This window comes from Eumetopias jubatus, unplaced genomic scaffold (assembly GCF_037043125.1).
Source record: "Eumetopias jubatus isolate StellerSeaLion01/CBP00866 unplaced genomic scaffold, mEumJub1_p1.0 scaffold_8, whole genome shotgun sequence".
Classification (NCBI taxonomy): Eukaryota; Metazoa; Chordata; class Mammalia; order Carnivora; family Otariidae; genus Eumetopias; species Eumetopias jubatus.
This window is the reverse complement of record NW_028274814.1, coordinates 58,163,578-58,185,939: the sequence shown is the minus strand read 5'-3', so window position 1 is coordinate 58,185,939 and position 22,362 is coordinate 58,163,578. Positions and strand designations below refer to the sequence as shown.

Sequence of the window (22,362 nt, the reverse complement as noted above, 5' to 3'; positions counted from 1 at the left end):
TTCATATTGTTCTATTCCACAAATGGGGAGAAAAGATAAAATATTGTAAAATGCTAAAATGCCTTCTGTAAAAATCTAGAAGAATATAAAAAGGTTAAAAAGATAAGCCAGAGTGATGACTAGGAAAGTAGATAATCTTGAAATGTCTGACAGAAGAGCTGTAACTCCAAGAGATTGGAACTTTCCAGATTGGATCATTTAACACGTATTTGAGTACCCAGCCAAATATAAATAAAAGTAGCCATGAATCTTACATTCTTCTATTAACATAAGATTTATCATTTGCTAGATGTACTGTAGTTAAATGAAATGTAGTACTAGTTGTTTTAAAATTTCCAGTTTAGTTTGAAGGCTTTCTATAAATATTACAGTAAATTTTATATCATTGCAATAAGCATCTTATTGCAACAAACACTCAGTAAGCATTCTGTGTTGAAAATAATTGTGTAAGCCATGTGGCAGGTGAAGAGATCCACCTGACAAGAACCTATTCTCAAGAAACTTAGTCTCTGGGGAAAATAAAACAGATAAGGTAACCCTTGTACATGGATTAAGTGCTGGAATAAGAAGGTAAATACTGAGTTTATTCAGTAAAATGAGAATACTTAATAGGACTTGAATGCAAGGAAGATGATGAAAAATTGGGGAAGGTAACAAGAAAATCCAAGACTGTAGTTGGGACCCTCTCAATATATCATATAACATTTTTTAATTAAAAAAATGTGGTTGTTTCTCCATTTCAGCTATGATTTAGGGTCCTTCAAATGTTAGAGATCTGTATTAAATCTAGAATGTTTTTTCATTCCCTACCTCATCCGCTTTTCTTGTAGCAAACTCAGACCAAAAGGGAGAAGTTAGTCATGAGTTCACTCTTTCATTTCTTCTGGTACTATTGCTAATGCTGCTTGCTGGAGGGGCAAGACGTTCAGTTAATTAATTTCTGTTGTTTCTAAATCTATCCTTGTCTTCTTACCATTAAATATTACAGTCATGTCTTACTTCAGTCATGTGCCAATTTGGGTCTATTTTTACCCCTTTGCAATACAAATTGAGTGCAAAGGCCAGGCAAATATTCCTAGTCCATTATAAATTGGAATTGCAAATAAATAAATAAATAGATAATAGGAATTGTGAATTTTGTTCATTATAAGAAAGAACAATCTGTTATTAGCATTGGTAGTGACTAAAATACAAAGATGATCCTTTTTAAAAGAGATTTATTTATTTATTTTAGAGAGAGAATGAGTGGAAGGGGCAGAGGGAGAGAGAATCTCAAGCCAGCTCCGCGCTGAGTGCAGAGCCCCATGTGAGGCTCAATCTTGGGACCCTGAGATCAGGACCTGAGCTGAAACCAAGTGTCAGATGCTTAACCGACTGCGCCACCCAGGCACTGCATGGAGGAGATGATCACTTTTGAAGAATTAACACTGATAATAGATTATCAACCATTCCTATTTGAAATTCTTTGAAAGTGAGCAAATATGACCACATGACATTAAATTTCACAGACAAAAAAACCCTTCTAGGGGTGCCTGGGTGGCTCAGTCGGTTAAGCCTCTGCCTTCGGCTCAGGTCGTAATCCCAGGGTCCTGGGATCGAGCCCCACAATCGGGCTCCTTGCTCAGTGGGGAGTCTGCTTCTCTTTTTCCCTCTGCCTGCGGCTCTGCCTACTTGTGCTCTCTCTCTCTGTGTCAAGTAAATAAATAAATAATCTTAAAAAAAGAACAAAAACTTCTCTAGATGCTGAGGCTCTGTAGGACTCACTCATAGAGAAAAGCTCAGGCAATTTAACAGACGTTTTGTAAACACCCAAAGGAATGAAAGTGGAGACAGGAAATGTCATTGAATTTGGAATCTCTGAAATCAAAGACCTAATGTGTGGTTAGCTATGTAAGGAAGTGTTTCCTACTTACAAGAATACAAGGTCAAGCTATACCCTCACCTTTTTGCTTTCACAAAATATAGTCCTATAAACAAAGGCTTCTTCCTAATTTTTCCCTTCATTACAAACCTCAAATGTAGTGACCACCTGATACTTGTGTCAAATTGACAAATAGCCACTTAATTTTATGTTTAAAGTAGCAAACTGCTCACATTCCTTCATATTCATTTTCCTCCTCCCCTCTTTCTTTCCCTTTTCCCTCTTTCTTTCTGTCTCTTCATCTGCAGTTTCTGAAGTGGACAAACCCATTGTAGAAACTCAAAAGAGATTTGCATTTGTTTGTGGCACTACACAGGCCACCCAGAATGACCCACGTTAATTGTTGAAGATTATGTAACAGTATAATTCAGTTGACTCTGGAAGGTGAATGTTGATGCTGCAACTCTAAATCCTCAACCCCAAAAACCTAAAAAAAATGGCAGAAAAAAAGACTGAAAAGAAAAAAGAGGGATGTTTTGAAACATATGGTATAACTTTTAGCCTATCTTCTAGAAATGCAAGCTTATGTGGTTTAAGGAAATGTTTTTATCAGTAGTGTGCATCTTTATGAAAAGGATGATTCAGGGGTTTGTCCACCAAACAGTCACTGGGTATCGTATATATGTAGTTTCTTGGAGGACCTATGAAAAAAAGTTCCATGAAGCATGGAGGCAAGGATTCAAATTCATTGTGGCCAAGGGCAAACTCATTGTCTTTTTCTTCAAATTCCTTTGTTCTGTGGCCTCCATCTTGGTAAATAATATGGTCATTTGTCAAGACTGCTAAGCTGGAAAGAACAAGGCCATATTTGACTCTTCTCTCTTACTCACCCTGCTACAATTCATTGATTGTTGCAGTTTAGAAGCCTACTTTTGGAAGACTATCTCACAATGCTTCCCTTGTTTTAAATCTCACTAGCATCCCAGTAATTCAGAGCTTTAAAAAAATCTCTGATGTAGACTATCCTAACTTACTTACTCTTTTTCATCCTTTATAGCCTCCCAAGTCATGTTGCTTAAGCATAGCCTGATCATTTTATTTCTAGTCTTCAGTGATTTTGTCCAAGCCACCCAGGATCCTCCACCACCTAGTCCCACCTCTCCTTTATACAGCCATTCCCCACTTTGGCACTTGCAAAGGATTCTTGGCACCAGCCAGACTGAACCTGCCAGGTTCTTTAGTCTGCGGTGTTTGCTCTTGTTCTCATAGCTGGAACACATTTCTTCTTGTCTGTTTTATTGAAGCCCTCCTCAAAGCTCAAGATTTGCCCTAAATTCCACCTGCTCAAAAAAAAAAAATTATCCATCTCCTAGGTATGAGTTAAATATCCGTTCCTTTGTGTCCCCATAGCAGTTTACTATAGTTGTTATACAAAGCAAGTAGTTTTTTTACAATACAGTATATATTTGGCCTGGACCAAAATTCATTATGTACTCATCTTTCTCTTCCTCTTTAGATTATAAGCTGTTTGAGGTTTTTGTTAACTGGGTTCTAGAAGAAATTAGTTGCAATGACAAGTAAAAGCCCTAATTTAGGATGAACACAGTAGTCTCTGAACCTGAAGGCATATGAAGTTAATTTTGCACTTCTCTCTGTTCTAGGGATCTCCAAGAACTTGATGATAGTACCCAGCTCCCTCTGCTTTGCCACTTCTCAGAAACAGCTGAAGGACTCACCACCATTCGGGCATTTAGGTGATCAAACATATTTTCATTTTGCTGATTAGGCAATTACATCATCAACAAATCTATCTGCAAATAATTGATAATTGCTACCATTCTTTGGATGCCCACTGTGTGGGCATGGCAGTGTTCTAAACTAGAAGAGAGAAAAATATGGCAATAAATGTTCGGAGTTGGTCTAATCCTCTGAAATTTTAACAAGAATAAAGAAAGAATGAAACGCCATATTGGGAAGATACTAGCTATGTAATATAGACCAGGCTTGTCAATTCCCTGGCCTCAGTTTCCTTATCTGTGAAATGGAGAAATCAGCTTTTCTTCTTAGGGTCATTGGGCTAATTGACAAATGCATGGAAAGCACTAACCATGGTGATTAGCAAAGAAGTACCCAATAAACAAATTAAAATAAGTATATTAATAATAATAATAAAAGAAATATTACTAAAAAATAAAATAAAAACTATATCAAGTTATTTTAGGATTTAATCAGTTTTCTTCAGTTATTACTGGTTAATAGTAAGAACTCAAGCTTTTGATCAAGAGCATTTGCTTAACACTCAGAAAATTATCTGGCCCCTGTTTTCCCTGTTCAAATAAACTCAGAAGAGAAGGTGGCACCAATGAATATTTCATTTAATCTTGAAAATTGACATCTTAAAGTATGTCTTCTTGGAACCCTAAATGCAAATATGTAGTGGTTTCAATTAGAGCTTTTTCTAACCTAAGAAATATTTATATTATTATATATATAAACTTGAGTCAAAAAGTAGAATATAGAGATATAACCAGCCACAATATGTATCACAGAATTTCTACATAAATCTACATAGACTTCATCATGAAGATTCACACTTTCTGCAGTGATGTGTTTTCCCAACAGAGTGCCTCTTATTGGAGATGGTAAAGCTATTTATTGATATTGAATGATGATATTAAGACCAAATTTGTATCCTGATAGAAGCCAGCAATGACCAGTGGTACTCATAAGTCTACTATATTAAATATTACATTTTTCACCAAATAAGTCCTTTCAAGTTAATCTATTTGAGTATTGAACATATGATAGGTACTACTCTTGATGTGGGTATTTAAAGATTACAAAGACATCGCCTTCCACTTCTATTCCAGATAAATACCACAGAGAAAATAGGTAGGATAACATGGCAGGTGGGGGGTAAGAAGTGACTGGATTCAGGCAAGCTGGTCAATGGAACAGTAGGACGTTTATGGGTTCAACATATAACAGCCTCTGCTCTGTGTTCTCCCTGAACAAGGTGAGGTTATTTTCTAAGAGTGATAAGGACTAGAATCAGGTAAATTGTCTTGAAGGAAATAACAATTTAGAATGACAGAGGAACTTGACCATGAGTCAAGGGTTAGGCTTTTCTTTTACCTTCTTCGCTAGACACATGGACAGAATTTAGCATGACTGTTCCTAATTTTACAGGAGGAAAAGTCTAGGTAGTTGTAAGAAGAACAAAACACTATGTGTTAAACTTTCAAGGCTTGAATTATGACTGGAAGAAACAAAAGACAACCCAACTTTTTATGGAGAAGTATCTGCATCATATTCATTCAGATTTACATCTTCCAGCATTCATTTCTAAAGTAAATATTAAGTACCACAAATATCAGCATTTTTAAACCAAAGGAAGTTTTAAAATGTGGGACAGTCCTGCTGTCATGAATAAAATTCTAGAGTCTATGTTTGGTGCTTTTGGTCAAGAATCAAACATGTTCTTTCCATCCATCTCTTCCTTTCTTTCAGGCTACCCAGAGTCCCCAGAGTCTTCAGTTCTTTTGGAAAGTTAGTATTTACTGATTAGGCTGCTTTTCCTCCCCTGCATTCAGGGTTCGTGGTGTACTCATATGTGGCAGTGAACTCCCTCAAGCAGTTTACCACGAAAGTATCACAGTTAAATTAGACTGAGATTTCAGTGACCTTTCCTATTTTTTTTTTTTTTTTTTGGTCCAACAGAATAAAGGTCTAAAAATGTTCAGAAGATGAGCTGGATGTGGATGAAAAGATACAGACTGAGTGTGTCAAAGTTTCCATTAGGAAAACAGAAGGTTTCTTGCCAAATAGAAACACACAGAAAGAATGTTCACTGCATTTCCACCCCTCCCCTCTCGCTGCTGCTTCAGACCATTGCCAGTTCAATTTACAAACTCTTTAAGAGTGCATCTGAAACAATATCCCAAGACTAAATGAAGAGTAAGAGGCGTCGCAGACAAAGCACTTTGTCAGAATAAAGTGTTTGATGTTTATCCCAAATGTGGCCCAGTGGCCTTTGTCCAATGGGCCTCACCTCCGATCTCCACATTACCACTGTCCTCTAGGGAGAGAACCTTGTCTTGAGCCCCTGAACGTGATGAGTTTTCTCATTTCTGTGCCTTTGCTCATGTTGTTCCTACTGCTTCCAATACTTTGTCCTCCCTTGTTCACCTGAAGAATTCAGCTCATCCTTTAAAACCTCACTCGGATCATCGTCCCCGTCCTCAGTGAAACTTTGCTTAATCCTCCTTCTCTCCCCATCCTCACCTCATTCCCTGTGCAAATCACCCCCTTCCTTTATATTCAAGTAGCATTTTGTGCACAGGGCCATTATAACCAGCTTCTGTGTTTCACGGTCCTTGCTTGTTAACACCGTGTTTATCTCCTTCCCTAAAAACTGGGCTCCTCAAGGGCAGAGGTTATGTATTGTATGTATATACATATAGAGAGAGAGAGTCTCGCATAGAGTTGGTGCTCACTGAATGTTTCTGAATGAACAGCGAAAATCTCCCTAACACTGCAAATACAGAAAGGTGGTTCCTTACGTAGATATTATCTCATTACAGTTCATATCCACTATTGCAGAAAATCCTCTAATCCTGTGGGCCACCCTCCCTTTTCCTTATTCACTCTCTTCATCTCTAAAGGGGCCATCCCAGGACAAGGTAGCCATGTTCCTGGGACTGCTCAGCCCCACTCGAGTGTGTTGCTCTTCAGTGTAGGTCCTCCTGTACATGGCATTTAGATCAAGACTGCAAACTCATAACTCAAAGTGAGGTAATTATTTGGCTCCGATTACCAAATCCTTTGATTATTGTAGATCAGATGTTGTCTGACTCAGTTATCTGATTTATCTGGTTTGGCATATTGGAATGATCAGATGGATTGGACAGATATCAAGTATCTGCTTTATATTGGCCTGTATGGATGGCTTCGTGGGCCAAGTGAACGCCCCACCCAGGACTTCTTCGTGCATTTGACATAGTGATGGTTTAATATAAAGTTTTGCAAATTGATTTGAAGATTTGGGGAAACTTGGGGCAGTCTTTTATCAAACAGGAATCATTGCTGGACTGTCAAATGAAACTTGGCTATTCCTTAGGAATGTAATGCACAGACAAGTGGTCCGTATAAGAACAGCCACAGCCAGAGAGTGAATAGACCACATTTTGATTTGGCATTTCTTCCAACCTTCCAACCAGTTATTTTGATTATATTATCCAGCTTTCCATTGTTTCTGTTATTCAGAGAAAATAACTGAAAAATGAAAAGAGACTATTTTTGTTATTTAGAAAGATTTATCACCATGGAGCATAAGTTCTGTGAGAAAGTAGTTCACATGATCAGATGGATAAGATTCTTATTAGAAGTTTCATTTATAATACGGATTACCCAGAGGGTAATCGGTCTGATGATGTTGATTTCCAAGAATGAATTTAATTTAGCCAGGGATCGATATCTAAACTGTATTTGTCATAAAATCCTGTAAATACCATAGACTGAGGGTTCCTTTTGTGCAGTGACCATCCTTACAAATATTTTAGAACCTTGAGCATAAGATTTCTCATCTAACGAGAACATCTGCTGCCTCCAAGGACCCCCATCCTCTACTTCTTTCTACTCAGTTTCCTTCTTTGGTTCCCAGAAACACCGGCAGAAGGAGACATTTAAAAGTATATATTTGCCTGTAACACATGCATCATTTCCTGTCTTCCCTGGTCCTCGTCCAGCACCTCCCACCCACCTCTAACTGTGTTATTTGGAAAAGTAAAAAGTGCAATAAAATGTAGGTAGAGCATATTGTATTTCTGTACAACTTACTCTGGTTTTTGTAAGGCCCTTGCAACATAGGCCATGCCTTGTTTTTGTGGCCGCAAAATTATGTGGAAATTTATGAAGTGATCCTTAATAGGAATTTGTCATTAGAAAGCTTCCTTTTCATAGCAGGGGTCTGAGAAAGGAAGAAACCCCAGACCACACCCTCTCCAATAAGCGTGCAGCAAAGCAGTAGCAGCTGGCCTTTATTTTGAAGTAGGAATCCATTTACCAGTCATTCCATCCCATCCATTTGTCACTGTGTTGAGTAAATAGTGTAGTAGTAAGTGTGACTGTTTCTTATTATTTTTCCCGTTGTGTGGCTAGCATGATAATATTTTTGTTCTCTCCAGGCATGAAACCAGATTTAAGCAACGTATGCTGGAACTGACGGACACAAACAACATTGCCTACTTATTTCTCTCAGCAGCCAACAGATGGCTGGAGGTCAGAACGGTACGTTCATTTCATGATTTCGAAATGGAAACTAAACTGATGCAAAGGCTGATGCAAAGAGGGAGACAGTTGTAAAAATTAGTCTTGCACCAAGATTCACGCTAACTTCGCTTTTTCCGGACGTTAAAATAGCTCAGGTTTGTTTATGTTACAGGTGAAATTTGTCATAATGCTTTAGCTAATGACAAGACAAATAGCCCAAAAAGCAAAAATTCATTTTGTGTTCATTAGTCTCTAGATTACGTAAGTTAATGGAATGGCAAATGTTTGTATAACAATTTTTTTTCAAAAGAGCAAATTTGACAAGTGAACAGATGTACTCGTTTCCTTCACTGAGCAGAACAGGCCTGGAAGAGGTGGTGACTTTCTATGTTTTAAGCCAGTGGAGGATCACGTTAGCACAAAACATAAAAAACTGCAATTAATCATCTGTTGCCTTCTTCTGTCCCTTATAAAGGAGGATGCTTTGGCATCATACAGACTTGATCTAGCAAGTTAATTAATTTGAGTCCATTCCTCATCTGTAAAATAGGAATAAGAATATGTACTTCATGGGGTTATTAGGATGAAAAATAATAACATAAGTCCCCTAGTTCACTGATTCGCAGGTGCACTCAACAAATGTCTTTTGAATGAATGGATGAATAAATAAGTGAATGGAAACAGCACCTGCTGTGGTAAGTGGTTCATAAGCCAACCAGCTGGAGTATGAACGAGGAGATGGATGGGACACAAGTTCCAGGAAGGAAGGAAATGTAGTTTGCAGACCGGTCTACATAATCTGCACTATAAATAAGCTACTTTGGTGGTAATGATGAGTTGTCTGTAATCTTTTAAAAAAAATAATTATCTGTCGGGGAGCCTGGGTGGCTCAGTTGGTTAAGCACCTACCTTCAGCTCAGGTCATGATCTTGGGGTGCTGGGATGGAACCCTGCATCAGGCTCTCTGCTTCAGTGGGGAGTCTGTTTCTCCCTGTCCCTCTGCCTCCACTCCTCACCCCGCTTGTGCTCTCTCTCCATCAAATAAATAAAAATCTTTAAAAGCATAAAATAAAAAATAAAATAATTATCTATCCATTTGTCAAAAGGAAAAGGAAGTTTATCTGTACTATTATAAGGATATCACGTCTACTAAGTAAGCATCCCTAGTATATTCAGGCTTTCAAAACTCAACAGACCAAAGAAGGCAGATAGTAAAAGGAATTTGATGAGATGGAAATGAAGGAGCCCAAGTTATAAGCTGAGTTGTTGATGGATGGGTACAGGTGGATATGAATTCTTGGACCCCCTCTGAGCTTTACTTGTAATGATTTCCCACTGGCTTACAGAGATTCTCTTCCACTATATTAGTTATAATGTAGAAATTATTCAGTGACATAACACAATTATATTTTACAAATTTTAGGTAGAAACATTGGTTGTTGATAAGAAATTCCTTCCAGGTAGCTGTGGGGGCAGGGCAAAATGTCTCCTGAATTACCTATAGATAGCATAAAGCCGGACGAAGTGTTGCTTGGGATTTATAACAAAACTAAGACATTATTCCTAGATCCTATCCAGACCCTAATTCCTTGTTTTAAGCTTCTATTTGTTTGTTTAAATTTGTTTTCTCTAAGGAAGAAAAAAAACCCAATCTTTTCTGAAAAACAGAATTAATCACGCAGTAGCTTAGTGAAAGAATGTCCCCCAATCATAAGAGAAAATGTCAGTGGTTACATTTGTTATTTGATTTTTCTTAACTTGGACATCAAGCAGGTTTTTTTTAGGGGGCAAGAGTGTTTGCTTTGGACTTGAGGTGAATGTCCGACTTGACTCCTGTTACTGCTCTTTAGCACTTCCTACTGTCAGGTTAATGGACAAGTGTTTAACAAGAATCTTCAAGCAAACCATATGTTCTGCTCTCATAGCCAAAAGACAAGATATTAGAGCCTTCAGACTGCCAAGAAAGGAGAGGTCAGGAGAAATTAAAGAGGAAGAGTGGCCAGATTCAGAATGGCTTGGTTCAGTTTGACTCACAGCTCATTACTTTAACCCCCATGTGAAAAGGCGGCGGACCAACCCAAATGTGAAAACATTCTAGTTCCAGCTGTAGAGACCTAAAGAAAATACTGATGTTTGAAACAGGAAGGGCAGGTTCTGCCATCCATTCTGTTCCTTGATAATACATTTGTTAGTGTGTCTTGTGTTTGTTTGCTATGTATTATGATCCTTCCAAGAATTTCTGTCTAGTCTCATTACCAGAGCTCTCCCTTAAAAACTGATGTCAAAAAAAAAAAAAAAAGGAATCTTTTGCTTCTGTTTCTGATGGGTAAAGGTAAGTTTTGGTAAGGAACTTGTTGATTTATTGCAAAATTCCAGGCATCTCTGATGACAGAAATCAAGGTCCAAAGTCTTGTATGTGTATGATTTGTCTCCTTTCCCTAATTGTGTGTGTCAGTAAGTTTATGTGGGTATGCATACACACACACACACACACACACACGCATACATGCACACACACCCCTCTAGACAATCCCAGTGATCCAACTTAAAACTAGTCAGATTCACTCTCTTTCTCCTGAGTATTTTGAGAGTGTTCATTAGAACCAGGATATTATTTAGAATGTGTGAATATCATAATCTTTATTCGAATATAAGTGTGTAATTCAAGAACATATACTACAGTAAGAGTATTGAATAAGTTAACTCAATAACTCCTATGAGGAAATAACCTTTCTCCCAATTACACATATAAATGACCTCCTTACTACTGTGATCCTGTGGACACAACCACATCACTGGAGACACAATTTCAGTTTGAAATAAATGGATCTTGTGTCAGGAACATGAATGTTGAGATACAGGACCTTGGAGACTAGGGTGTGAACTGTTCTCTGACCCCCACAGCTGGACATATTCTGCCTTGTAAGTCATTAGAAAAATAAGTAATGAAAACTTCTATTTGGTCCAGTGAGTCTGTATTGATCTTACTTACCCACAGTATCAACACAACCTCTCCTTTCTCTATTCTTTGCCATATTCCTCAGTTAGCAAAAATATTTGCTTATAACAAATTTTCTTAGAGTTTCCAGAGCAGAAACACAACTAAAATGGTACAAGGAAGGTTGAGGCATTGGGCATAAATCAGAAGAAGCAAGCAGGATTTCCTGAGGCAGATCTGGGGATTTCACCAACTCTAATTCATGGACTCATCACCTTCATGAAGAGAAAGAGGAGAAAACGTATCATAGCTTTCTGTGCCTATTTTTCACTTCCACTGAATTCCCTGGACAGAAAATCTCAAGGAGAAGGAAGGAAGAAGAACCCGAGAAAAACACCTCTTGTGGGATTCCGGAATATCCAGGAGCCCCATCCAATTTTTGTTTATTTTCTAATTTATTTTAAATATATCGCTCTCGTTTCTTTTCCTGGTCAAGTTAAGAAAGAGCTAAGACAATCACAAGTTATTCCCTTTCTCTTAGTAAACAGCTTTCCCTATGGAAGATATAGCCCTACCCACCATAGTCACTTCATATTCACTCCAAATTAGGAAAAAAATAAAGGTCACAATACACTCACATCAAAAAAGGACAAGAGTCTAAAAGAATAAAATAATTTGGCTGGTGGGAAAGGAGCTAGATTGTGACCACCCGGCTTGCTTTGGCAGAGAGGGGAGTGTTTTTCCTCTGGGTGCCAAGTGAAGTGGACCACAGTTGTGTGCAGTGTGTCGCTGCAGCCTAACCTTTGAATGCTGCTTACGTTCTTTTGTTCAGCATGGCGTTTTCTCTTCAGCCCTCTGCACTAAACAGTTCCAGTTCTTTGGCATTGGTGTTTCCATTTGCGAAAATTGTGTAACTCTATCTAAAGGCTGTCTTTCCAAGGCTTTGTCTTGCTGTGTGGTGAAAGGATAAAAGAAAATTCACATCAGGAAGCCAAAAAAAAAAAAAAAGTCTTTAGAATCAACAGGATCAAGTGAAAATAGCCTTCAGGGTGAGCTTGCACGAGAGTCGATTTTATGAAACAGCACAGAGCTTTTTTGTGTGTTCATAACTCCACCACAGACAGGTGTGCCCTGACCTTGTCATTGGGAGGCCCTGATATATGCTTCCAGATACTCAGTGGTACCATAGACTGGTACTTCCGAGGGCTATGTAAGGAAAGAGATTGTGTTACTTTTAACTATTTGCAAGTCTGTTTTATAGAAAATTACAGTTTTCACTATAATTCTATAGATGGATACATGTCCTTGAATCACTAGAAATCTGAGAACAGGCCTCTCTTTTGACTTGGAAATCAAAGGCTTCTCCCTGGGGGGAGTGTTGAATTCACAAACTCGTTGGAAGTTATAATTTATCATTATACAGATACAGTGTCCGGATGTGGAGCCCTCTTTGAGAACTGGCAATTCCCATATGCAGTAGCTTCTGTTTCCTAAGTTGAATCTTTTATTCCATTGTATCCTTTTGACCACAGGTGTGTTTTCATTGAGTTGATTGGTTAGGATGTGTAAGGACTAAGCAGTAGAATGAATGTTGCTAGTGATCCCTAAGTACTTTTCCTCCTTTGTGTGGGTTATTCAGACCAGCTGCTTCTCCTTTCTTAATTTATTGCCTTGAAACCATTTTGTTGTTGGCATATTTGCAGAGAAAAGAAAGAAGGTATAACTATAGAATCACTTTGTAATTCATTAAACTTAAGTTTGATGGTGAATGAAATGATGGATGCCTGGGTGACTCAGTTGGTTAAGCGACTGCCTTTGGTTCAGGTTGTGATCCCAGGGTCCTGGGATCGAGTCCCACTTCAGGCTCCTTGCACAGTGGGGAGTCTGCTTACCCCCCTGCCTATTGCTCCCCCAGCTTGTGTGTGCGCTCTCTCTCTCTCTCTGTGTCTCTGTGACAAATAAATAAAATCCTTTAAAATATGGTAAAGGAAGTGAAAATAGGGAGCTAACAAGCTCTTACTATCTATCAATTCCACACATCTGTATTCTTGTACAATTTGAAGGGAAGTTAATGGAATTTAGTGATTTTGCTATGAGTCTTCTTGATAAAAATGGTGCACAAAAGAGCTTCCTTTCTTATGCAGATCAAGGCCTCCAAAACATTCCAAATTCATTACAAAAAAGTTTTTTTTTTTTTGGAAAAGAGATTTTTGAGCAGTGGTAATAATCCAGGAGTGAACTGAAAATATCTACTTGGTATAATTAAAAGACAAGAAGAATAGCATTTTCTAAAAAAAAAAAAAAATGATGAAGGGGGCGCCTGGGTGGCTCAGTCGTTAAGCGTCTGCCTTCGGCTCAGGTTGTGATCCCAGGGTCCTGGAATCGAGCCCCACACGGGGCTCCCTTCTCAGTGGGAAAGCCTGCTTCTCTCTCTCCCACTCCCCCTGCTTGTGTTCCCTCTCTCGCTGTGTCTTTCTCTGTCAAATAAATAAATAAAATCTTTAAAAAAATAAAAAAATAAAAAATGATGAAGAATATTTTTTATAATAAATAAAATAACTTTGTTATAGCTACTAAACTGTAGACATTGGCTTTTAAGCTCTCATGCCTATTTGAATTTAGTAGACTGTAGAGTTTGAAAATGGGTTCATTCCCTGGAAAATGTGCTATAAATGTACTTCAAGAAGCTATGTCTTATTGCTGAGATGTCAAAAACATTTATCTCTATACATTATCTTTAATAAAAAATAAAACAAAAAAATAAGATAAAAACAGAGAGGGAAGCAAACCATAAGAGACTCTTAAATATAGAGAACAAAATGAGAGTTGCTGGAGGGGGGGTGGGTGGTGGAAGGATGGACTAAATGGGTGATGGGCATTAAGGAGGGCACTTGTTAGGATGAGCACTTAGTATGATATGTGGGTGATGAATCATTGCATTCTGCTCCTGAAACCAGTGCTGCACTGTATATTAACTAACTTGAAATTAAATTAAAATATATATGTATATACATTTATGTATATATATGTTATCTTTATATACACATTTCAGCATATTTTATATACTGGACTAATAATTAAAATAACAGTGTCTAATGATCATACTGACAACCTTTCAAGTAGTTTTAAAAATATTAGCCATGTGGAAGAGAGCCAGAAAATATATATTAGCTCAAATTTACTCATCAGCCTCCTCCCTTCCCTCCCTTTGTCTCTCTTCTCTTCTATAGCTGGCAATATTGCCAGGATAAGACTATCTATCTATCACCAAAATTACCATTTTAATTCGATAGAAAATAATTTAAATTATCATCTAACTGAATCTACCATTTAGTTCTGTATGAGTGAATCCAGGCCCCAGTATAAAATATTCCATACTCAATTTAATGGGGGCGGGGGAGTGGTGTGAGAGAAAGAGAGAAAAAGAGAAAAAAAGAGGCAGATTGAGTGCATAATGTTTTGCATTTCTTTTACAATGTTTACATTAAGCCTACTGTCTAATTTCCATTTTTTGAAACTCAGTGATTATTCTTTTGTTATACTTTTAAAAGAATGCAATTTTGAAAAAGAAAAGCAGAGCTGGAGGCATCACCATTCTGGACTTCAAATTATATTACAAAGCTGTAGTGATCAAGGCAGTAGGGGACTGGCACAAAAACAGACACATAGATCAATGGAACAGAATAGAAAAACCCAGAAGTGGGTTTTTGGTCAACTAATATAATGGTCACAACATAATGGTCAACATAATCTTTGACAAAGCGGGAAAGAATATCCAATGGAAAAAAGAGAGTCTCTTCATAACAACATAATGGTCAACTAATCTTTGACAAAGCGGGAAAGAATATCCAATGGAAAAAAGAGAGTCTCTTCAACAAATGGTATTGGGAAAATTAGACAGCCACATGCAGAAGAATGAAACTGGACCACTTTCTTTACATCATGCACAAAAATAAATTCAAAATAGATGAAAGACCTAAATGTAAGACAGGAAACCACCAAAATCATAGAGGAGAACCCAGGCAGCAACCTCTTTGACATCAGCCGTAGCAACTTCTTACTTGACACTATGTCTCCGGAGGCAAGGGAAACAAAAGCAAAAATGAGCTATTGGGACTTCATCAAGATAAAAAGCTTCTGCACAGCGAAGGAAACAATCAACAAAACTAAAAGGCAACCTTCAGAATGGGAAAAGGTATTTGCAAATGACATATCTGCTAAAGGGTTAATATCCAAAATCTATAAAGAACTTATCAAACTCAACACCCAAAAAACAAATAATCCAGTTAGGAAATGGGCAGAAGACATGAATAGACATTTTTCCATAGAAGACATCCAAATGGCCATCAGACACATGAAAAGGTGCTCCACATCACTCGACATCAGGGAAATACAAATCAAAACCACAGTGAAATACCAACCCACACCTGTCAGAATGGCTAAAATTAACAACACAGGAAACAACAGATGTTGGTGAGGATGTGGAGAAAAAGGAACCTTCCTGCACTGTTGGTGGGAATGCAAGCTGGTGCAGCCACTCTGGAAAACAGTATGGAGGTTCCTCACAAAGTTAAAAATAGAACTAACCTATGATCCAGGAATTACTCTACCAAGTATTTACCCAAAGGATACAAAAATACTGATTTGAAGGGACACATGCACCCTGTTTATAGCAGCATTATCAACAATAGCCAAATTGTGGAAAGTGCCCAAATGTCCATCGACTGATGAAGATGTGGTATCTCTATACAATTGAGTATTATCCATAAGAAAGAATGAAACCTTGCCATTTGCAACAATGTGGATGAAGCTAGAGAGTATTATGCTAAGCAAAATAAGTCAGTCAGCAAAAGACAAATATCATATGATTTTACTCATGTGGAATTTAAGAAATGAAACAGAGGAACATAGGGGAAAAAAGAGGAAAAAAAAGAGAGGCAAACCATAAAACAGACTTTTAACTATAGAAAACAAACTGAAGGTTGATGGAGGGGAGGTGGATGGGGGGATGGGCTAAATGGGTGATGGACATTAAGGAAGGCACTTGTGATGAGCACTGGGTGCTATATGTAAGTGATGAATCACTAAATTCTACTCCTGAAACTAATATTACACTATATGTTAACTAAGTGGAATTTAAAAAAAGCTTGAAACAATATAAATATGGCTGTATGAATGAATGAAGCTCTTCCCAATAAGGTCAGCTGGGAGGAAGTGGAGAACAGAAATTAATAAAAATGTGCCTTGTTTCAAATCCTTAATGTGTATATTACCCACAGAAATTTCTCAGAAACTGAATGGTGTATTTCTTTATATCAAGCTGGGGAGGAGGGCCTTGCTCAAAGTATCCCTTGATACTAACTTACTTTCTGGGACTCATCAAAGAAACTTCTTATGAGTCTTTTTAGAAAAGATATCGAAATTACAAATTTATGGTATAGCTTCAGAAGTGTTAACTTTACACAGAGGGCTGGAAGAGAAATTCATATTGCTGTAAATATTTAGAAGTATTTGTTGACATTTGTCAGATGTAAGAGTGGCCCAGACTGGTTAGATTATGCACCCATGTAGTTGTTGCTTCAAATAAAGAGAAAAAGAAGTACTGTCTAATTGGGATGTGACAAGTTGTTAACACATGGTCTGACTGGAAGAAGCAATCCAAGGAGTATTTACTACCTCTTGGGAATTTGCTGCCTCAAGAGAGTAACTCTGCATGATTCCTTTCTTTATTCTTTGTAAAGATTGTGGAAATCATTATGGAATTAAATTTTAGTGCCTCTTTGTAACCTTTGATGTTTTCTGATGCACATAAACTTTTAAGCTTGCTTTAAACATTTGAAAATCATCCAGAGGTTCAGAAAGACATCCTGGTACATGGAGGTGGTGAAATCTAATGGGTGTTTAATCTTTTTTTAGTCCTTTCAATGTCTTTGAATTAGGTATCATTTCTATTTTCCAAAGAAACTGAGTTTCAAAGGGGTTTAAATTATTTGTGTGGTAATTGGCAAAGTCAGCATCTGAGCCCAGATCTCTGATTTCAAGCCTGGGATTATTGATTGTTCCTCAAGAGCTGGATCTTTGGATCTGTTCTAAAAAGAGGCAGAAATGTGCACATGTGAGCTGACTTGAGTAACTTCATTTGTTGTCTCCAGCACGTTAAACACTCCATTACAGTCATTAAAGTCTTATCACTTTAAGTGATAAGTTATTTAGTTATTAGATTTTTTTTTGAGGGATCAGAGACATATCTAGCTAAAAAGGTCACAAGTGAGATGAAACTTGAAATAGTTCTAGAAGTGCTCGTGCCTGAAATGCTACCTGCTTCTGGGACATATGACTCATTAGCATGAAAAGTTTTTAAGATTTCTTTTTCAATTGATAAGACAGAACAGTGCCTAACAGTGCTGGGGAATGAGGAAGAAAGAAGTGTTTGAAAATAGACAGATGTGGGGTGTCTGGGTGGCTTAGTTGGTTAAGCATCCGACTCTTGATTTCAGGGTTGTGAGATGGAGCCCAGTGTCGGACATGGACCATGCTTAGGATTCTCTCTCTCTCCCTCTCCCTCTGCCCCTCCACATGCCCCCTGTGCTCTCTCTTTCTCTCTCTCTAAAATAAATAAATAACCTCTTTTTAAAAAAAAAAAAAGAAAAAATGGACAGATGTGCCCTGTTTCTTATTTGAGTTAAAGACTGACCTCAATGAATTTTTAAAATTTCACAGAAGAGTTTATCACTGATAGACCATAGATAATTCAAATGCTCTAAGACTGGCCCACACTTCCCATTTATGAGTAAATATAACCCTTATTCTTATTTACATGGAATCTGGAGATTTAATGTCCTAGACTCTGAGCCCAGATATTTGAAAAAAGTTTAGATATGAATCTCAACAAGGTAGCCAGATGCAAATTTCTGCAGGGCCCTTACTGTATTGCACAAGGGAGATAGATCACAATCCAGATATAAGCACACACGAAATTTAAGGTAGTAAATCAAGTCTGCAGATAATTACTTAGCTGGCAACACAATGCAACAGAAAGGGCCTGTTGGGGGGGTGCGGGGGAGGGGAGGAGAAAAAGAAACCCTATGTCTGACACTGGTTGGGCCACAAATTGCAGCTGAATTTCTGGCAAGTTATTTAACTTCTATGAATCCATTTCTGCATGGATACAATGAGAGCATTGAATTACGCCCATTCTAGCCTTAATATGGTGAGTTGGCATTCATCCATATTTTAGGTAGTCTTCCTCGGAAACTTAACAGGACACGCAAGAAGTGACGTGTACTGTCTTAGTGATAACCTCTCCAAATTGATTGGGATCTTTTGTTTAAGAACTCGAGGAAAATCTTTTAACGATTTTTCTTGCTCCTTTCTAGGATTACCTAGGAGCTTGCATTGTCCTCACTGCGTCTATTGCATCCATCAGCGGCTCTTCCAATTCTGGATTGGTGGGTTTGGGTCTTCTGTACGCACTTACGGTAGGTATGGATGAAAACATCACTTTTCATGTAGTGTTGGAGGTACTTTCTATAGTTATTATCAATTCCTATTCATGGATGTAAGAGGAGCAGGTTAAAATTCATAACAAAATGACATCTTGCAAATAAAAGGAGATTGGGGCCCAAACCCAGCATTTTAGGGCAGTGTGGATTCAGTTCTGATACTGCAAATTGGTTTTTAGAAACTCCTCAAAATCTATGGTGAGAGCACTCCCAAGGCTGTTTGAGATCCCTGTCCCTAAGTTGTTCACAGCCTATTTGGGGACACTAAAGTGAATATGAATATAAATGAGATAAGTGCAATCAGAGCTATATTCAACTTGTGCAGGGAAATCAGAGGACAGTATATGAATCACTGACCTGTGAGGACTCTTGAAGAAGAGTGGACACCTACTTTGCCTGCTTTATCCCACGACACCCTCCCTGGTCTCTGATATCTTGCAGCACTTACGAATTGTACCACATGATGTACACTAACTGTCCAAGTCATCCTGTCCTAAAATATCCAGTGATTAGAAAGATCGTTACTTCATTTTAAATGTGTTCATTTCTTTTTGTCACCTGACACAGATAACCAATTATTTGAACTGGGTTGTGAGGAACTTGGCTGATCTGGAGGTCCAGATGGGGGCAGTGAAGAAAGTGAACAGTTTCTTGACTATGGAATCTGAGAACTATGAAGGCACTATGGGTATTGCTCTGAATATTATTTTGTTTCACTTAAATATTTATTTTATACAAATACTAGTTTTGTGTCAGACACATTGTCATTTTTTTTGTTTTCCACTTTAATATCCAAGAATCCCTTCTTGTCTTGGCTTTGCTTTATGAGATACACCTGAAACGATATGGCTATTTAGGTCTGAAAAGTTTGGGATAGGACCAGACTCCAAATAGTTGTTATGTAGTAATATTTAAAGAGAACTATAAAAAGTATTTGGACTTTATTATATTCATTACCAACCTACACTATGAACTATTTATTGTGTTCTCTTTCTCAAGATCGTATTAACTTAGATGTCAAGAAACTTGTATCTTACTGACTGAGATTCTCAGCTTTGCTAGAATAAAATTGGCAGGAAATTCAATACTGAAGATGGAATGATCTTTCTTAAATTCAAATTTCATGCTTAAAATGAATTATTTTGCCTGAATCCTTCAATAGCTATCTGAGTCTTCAAGGACAAAATCCAGATAAGTTAGCTAAGACCACTAGACTCTTCATTAGTTGATCCTTGCCCACCTACCTGGTCTCATCTCTCATCATGTATCCAACATGCCAAGGTTTCTTTTTATCTTTGTTCTCTCCATATATATTTGAAACAAATCTCCCCATCCCTAATCCTTTAAGACTCATCTCAGGCACCATCTTTTCTTGAAATGCTCCTGGAACTCTCAGGTTACCACCATCTGTGCTCCCAGAGCACCTTGGGTTGTACTCCATCATGTGACTCTGCATGCAGTACTGTAGATCCTGATGCTTCCCCAGGACACAGGGAGCACTTTGTGATATGTCTCATCTCCATATTCCCATCACCTTGCACAACACCTCTCACATTTTAAGCACTCAAATGTTTGATGACTGACTGACTGAACAAATGAATGAATTCGCAGATGAACTATCTTCAGTAGAACCAAATGATGGAATACAGAAAAGACATGATAGTTCATGCTTCAAAAAGAAACACACACAAAAGCTATTTTGAAATTTCTTAATCAATAGGACTTTACTCCGAATGTAATTTTAATTTTAAAAAGACACAGAATTTGGTTCAGTATTACTTAAAATTTATTTAAGTATATGTTTGTATGTATAAATGTATATAAGTATGTGTATGTTTCTTCCTGCCCCTCTCTCCTTCCTTCTCTCTCCCTCCCTCTCTCTCTCTCCCCCTCCCCTTCTCCCTCTGACTTCCCCTACTCCACCCTCACTCCCTAGACCCTTCTCAAGTTCCAGAACATTGGCCACAGGAAGGAGAGATCAAGATTCATGACCTGTGTGTCAGATATGAAAATAATCTGAAACCTGTTCTTAAGCATGTCAAGGCATACATCAAACCAGGGCAAAAGGTATGGAATTCACTGCCATTTGTTTCATACAAATCAGAGGATGGAGCCACTTGATCACTATCTAAGCTCTTGAGGCTTTCAGCCAAGTGCATTTTCACTGGGCTCACATAATACTTCCTATGCTTTATAGGTCAAATTATCTACGTAAGAGAGAAAAGAGAGAGAGAGGATCGGGATAAAATACGTGCTCTCTAAGTTGTATTGACACTCATTATTCTCCCAGGAAGATCAGGAAAATCAACAAGATGTGTGTTTGTCCAAATTTCTGGCTTCTGGCTCACAGCCATATCAGACAGCCCCTTGAGGACTTTTGCATTTGTACTAGCTTTAGTCCCAAAATGATTTGCTTTAGCTACTTTAAAAAGAGAAAATGTGCAGAAAAGAATTGGAGCCAGTCTACTTTTTGTTATAAAATCATCACTTCTTTTAAGATAAAATGGAATACTTACTTATTAGACCAACAATATACTAAATGCAAAAATTAAGCCACGAAGGAAAAACAACACAGCCACATACAAATAAAAAGAGTTAGAATGAAATCATTGAAGATTTGGTGAGGACTGTGTGTTTTTATCTTAATGTTCATAATAAAAGAATGATGATTTATTATGCTATTTAAATAGAGGTGCAGTTCCCTATGGTATCTTGTCAAAATTAAAAATACTTTTTGCCCATCTTCTGCCTTTTTTCTGAGTCCTTTTCTCTCTGAGTGACATTTGCTTTTTAGGTGGGCATATGTGGTCGCACTGGTAGTGGGAAGTCATCATTATCGCTGGCTTTCTTCAGAATGGTGGATATATTTGATGGTAAGTTACTAACTAAATGTTCTCATTGGCTATGTGGTGCTTTTCCTTAAAAAAAAGTGAGGCATCAACTTACCTAATCCTGCAGAAATAAAGAGCAAATATTTATAAGGACTTTGTGTCCTGAGACCCATGATTTGAGGCAGGTGTCTCAGGTCAACAGTCTAGAAGTAAAGAATGAACATAAAATTGCTAATAAATTATTAGCTCTAAACTCAGCTCTAGAGATTGTTGTTAAAGAATTCTAATAAACTGGTAAAATGAAAACAAAGCCACCCATTTTGAACAGCAGTAGATGTAGGTGGCATTTCAAGAGGAAGGGAGAGAAAGGAAGGCTGTCTTGCTTTGCTCAAACTAAAAACACATCCATTTCCATCAAAGGAAAAAAATGCAAGGAGATAAGTAATATGCATTATTAATTTTGGTGCATGACTCTTACCTTTATAACATGGTTTAATGATGCTGAACATTTTGTGGGGTGGCAACTTGCTAAGTGCCAAGCACATGTTGACAATATACAAAAATATTTATTCATCCACAAAACTATTAATAACATGATACATGGAAATAATTTAATCTTTGCTTTAGAGAAAATATGTCACATTATTTAGTCTATCAAGTGGCCTATAAATAGCCCAGCACATAAATCGTTTTGAATAAAAGGGGATTCAGCAATGTGTTTGATCATCAGCTCAAGGAAGTGCTTCCTATTATTATCTGAAATGATTGCGATGATGATTATAGTACTTCACATTTTTATTGTACTTGACAGTTTATATTACTTAATCTACACAACAGCTCTGTGAGATGAAGAGGTCAATTTATGAACAGAGATGAACTACAGTAATTGCAGTCTCCTTGGGGGTTAGATTCAGGAGCAGCATAGGTAGGCATCAGCCGCTGGGTTAGCAGTTTGCTCTT

General features: G+C 37.7%; 1 protein-coding gene across 5 annotated transcripts in view; it reads left to right on the top strand.

The window, feature by feature from the left end:
* ABCC9 (ATP binding cassette subfamily C member 9) overlaps nt 1-22,362 on the top strand; it is a 134,745-nt gene that overhangs the window by 100,687 nt on the left and 11,696 nt on the right. For all 5 annotated transcript variants that reach the window (XM_088025571.1, XM_088025570.1, XM_028113216.2 and 2 more), the window contains 6 exons: nt 3,523-3,615; nt 8,047-8,149; nt 18,446-18,547; nt 19,139-19,259; nt 20,508-20,638; nt 21,366-21,444. In XM_088025571.1, the coding sequence (XP_087881697.1) occupies nt 3,523-3,615; nt 8,047-8,149; nt 18,446-18,547; nt 19,139-19,259; nt 20,508-20,638; nt 21,366-21,444 (629 nt within the window). The remainder of the gene's footprint in view (nt 1-3,522; nt 3,616-8,046; nt 8,150-18,445; nt 18,548-19,138; nt 19,260-20,507; nt 20,639-21,365; nt 21,445-22,362) is intronic.